This window comes from Tamandua tetradactyla, chromosome 14 (assembly GCF_023851605.1).
Source record: "Tamandua tetradactyla isolate mTamTet1 chromosome 14, mTamTet1.pri, whole genome shotgun sequence".
Classification (NCBI taxonomy): Eukaryota; Metazoa; Chordata; class Mammalia; order Pilosa; family Myrmecophagidae; genus Tamandua; species Tamandua tetradactyla.
Genome location: NC_135340.1, coordinates 44,015,284 through 44,017,401, shown reverse-complemented (window position 1 = coordinate 44,017,401; position 2,118 = coordinate 44,015,284). Strand labels below are relative to the sequence as shown.

Here is a 2,118-nt window from a genome sequence, read left to right as displayed (position 1 = left end):
CCACAATAAAGTTGTTAGGATTGGAAGTGGATGCAGTAGTAATTAATTTTATGTAACTGGGGCCAGGCTATGTTAGTCTGTACCAAAAGTCTGAAGGAGTCGCTGTAACCCATGGTGACTATCTTCTATCTCATAAAGAACATTGCAGCAACTACCCTAGGAGGAAAGAAGGGATATTAAATACAGAGACGACTTGGTGATGGAGAACTGCTGCATGTGACAGCCACCAACTTCTTGGTGTGATCACAATTTCAAAGGTCATGAGCATTTTAAGTCAGATGTAATGCTTAAATGGAAATAGGCTGTCAAAATTTGGCTTCTCCCTCTAAGCCATTTATAGAAATAGCATTTATAAATATCATCATCATAACATATTTTTTCCCATTCCCTTCCATCAGGTAGTCCTGGTAACAAAGCCAATGGATGGAGTGAATCACTCTGTGGTGTCAGAGTTTGTGTTCCTGGGACTCACCAATTCATGGGGACTCCAGCTTTTCCTCTTTGTGTTCTCCTCAATGTTTTATGTGGCAAGCATGGTGGGAAACTCCCTCATTCTGCTCACAGTGACTTTTGACCCTCACTTATACTCCCCCTTGTACTTTCTATTGGCCAACCTCTCCCTAACTGACTTGTGTATTTCTTCTGTAATTTCTCCCAAGATGATTTTTGACATTTTTAGAAAGCGCAAAGTCATTTCATTTGGAGGCTGCATCACTCAGATCTTCTTCATCCATGGCATTGGTGGTGTGGAGATGGTGCTGCTCATAGCCATGGCCTTTGACAGATATGTGGCCATTTGTAAGCCCCTCCACTATCTGACCATCATGAGCCCATGGATGTGCGTTTTCTTTTTGGTGGCTGCCTGGGTGGTTGGCCTCATTCATTCTTTGGTTCAATTGGCTTTTGTAGTAAACTTAACCTTTTGTGGTCCTAATGTGTTGGACAGCTTTTACTGTGACTTTCCTCGGTTAATCAAACTTGCCTGTACTGACACCTACCAACTGGAGTTTATGATCACAACCAATAGTGGATTCATCTCTGTGGGTTCCTTCTTCATATTGATCATTTCTTATATTGTCATCATTCTCAGTGTTCAGAAACTCTCTTCAGCTGGTTCATCCAAGGCTCTGTCCACACTTTTAGCTCATATCACTGTGGTGGTTTTGTTTTTTGGTCCTTTGATATTCTTCTATACATGGCCATCTCCTTCCATACCTCTGGATAAGTTTCTAGTCATTTTTGATGCAGTTCTCACACCTTTCCTGAATCCTATGATTTATACATTCAGGAATCAAGAAATGAAGGTGGCGATTAGGAGAGTATGCAGACAGCTAGTAAGTTATGGAAAGATGTTTTAAGTGATTGATTGCCTTTTGAAGTCTCCTCCTTGACTATTGGAATTTCAACTCAGAGAAAGCTCTCCTTTACCCTCTCTTGATTTGATTATTCACACTGATAAAGAGTGTATTTTCCCACTCACTTAGGAGTGAGTGAAATTCACTTCTGAAAAGAGAGAAGGAGTTTCATATAAAATGTTTATAAACCACAGATTACATTAAATCTATGCCACAATTCCTAGGGAATAATATTTCAATGAAGTAATTATTATTAAGAATGCAAAAGAAGGCTGGCTTCTGTAATGTCTTCTCAGAGGGAGAAGTCTCTTTCTTTTAGCAGAAATCTGTCTCACCAATTGGTATTCCTGTCAGTAATATATGGGACATTTGTTAAGAGAAATTGAAATTGAGTTTCCTCACTGGACAGAGCTGTGGTCCCCACACCACCCCACTTTTGGCTGGGTTTGCAGAGAGGGTAGAATCTTTGAGAGCATTCACACTGAAGTTAATGGGTGCATTCCCTGAGTAGGAGATATGTGTGCTGTTCTTAAAATACAAAGAAAAATGTGGAAAACATGATGTTTCTCCATGATTTGCATTATACTACTCAAGCTTATTAAATCTTCATTCCTCCTTTCTTCCAATTTCTTTATTTTCCTACTTCATCAATAGCTCAATGGTCTCTGGACTAGGAGGATTTTCTTTCTTTTATCTGCTCCTCTTCCAGGATTGCTTTTTCTCCTCCTTGGTCTGCTGTATTCTTGTCTTCTCATATGCATTC

General features: G+C 39.8%; 1 protein-coding gene across 1 annotated transcript; it reads left to right on the top strand.

Annotated features, from left to right (window-relative positions):
* The first annotated feature begins 419 nt into the window (after positions 1 to 419).
* LOC143655043 (olfactory receptor 4F3/4F16/4F29-like) lies at positions 420 to 1,358 on the top strand. The gene has a single exon (XM_077126603.1). It carries the CDS (start codon positions 420 to 422, stop codon positions 1,356 to 1,358), a length of 939 nt encoding a protein of 312 aa, XP_076982718.1.
* The last annotated feature ends 760 nt before the right edge of the window (positions 1,359 to 2,118 follow it).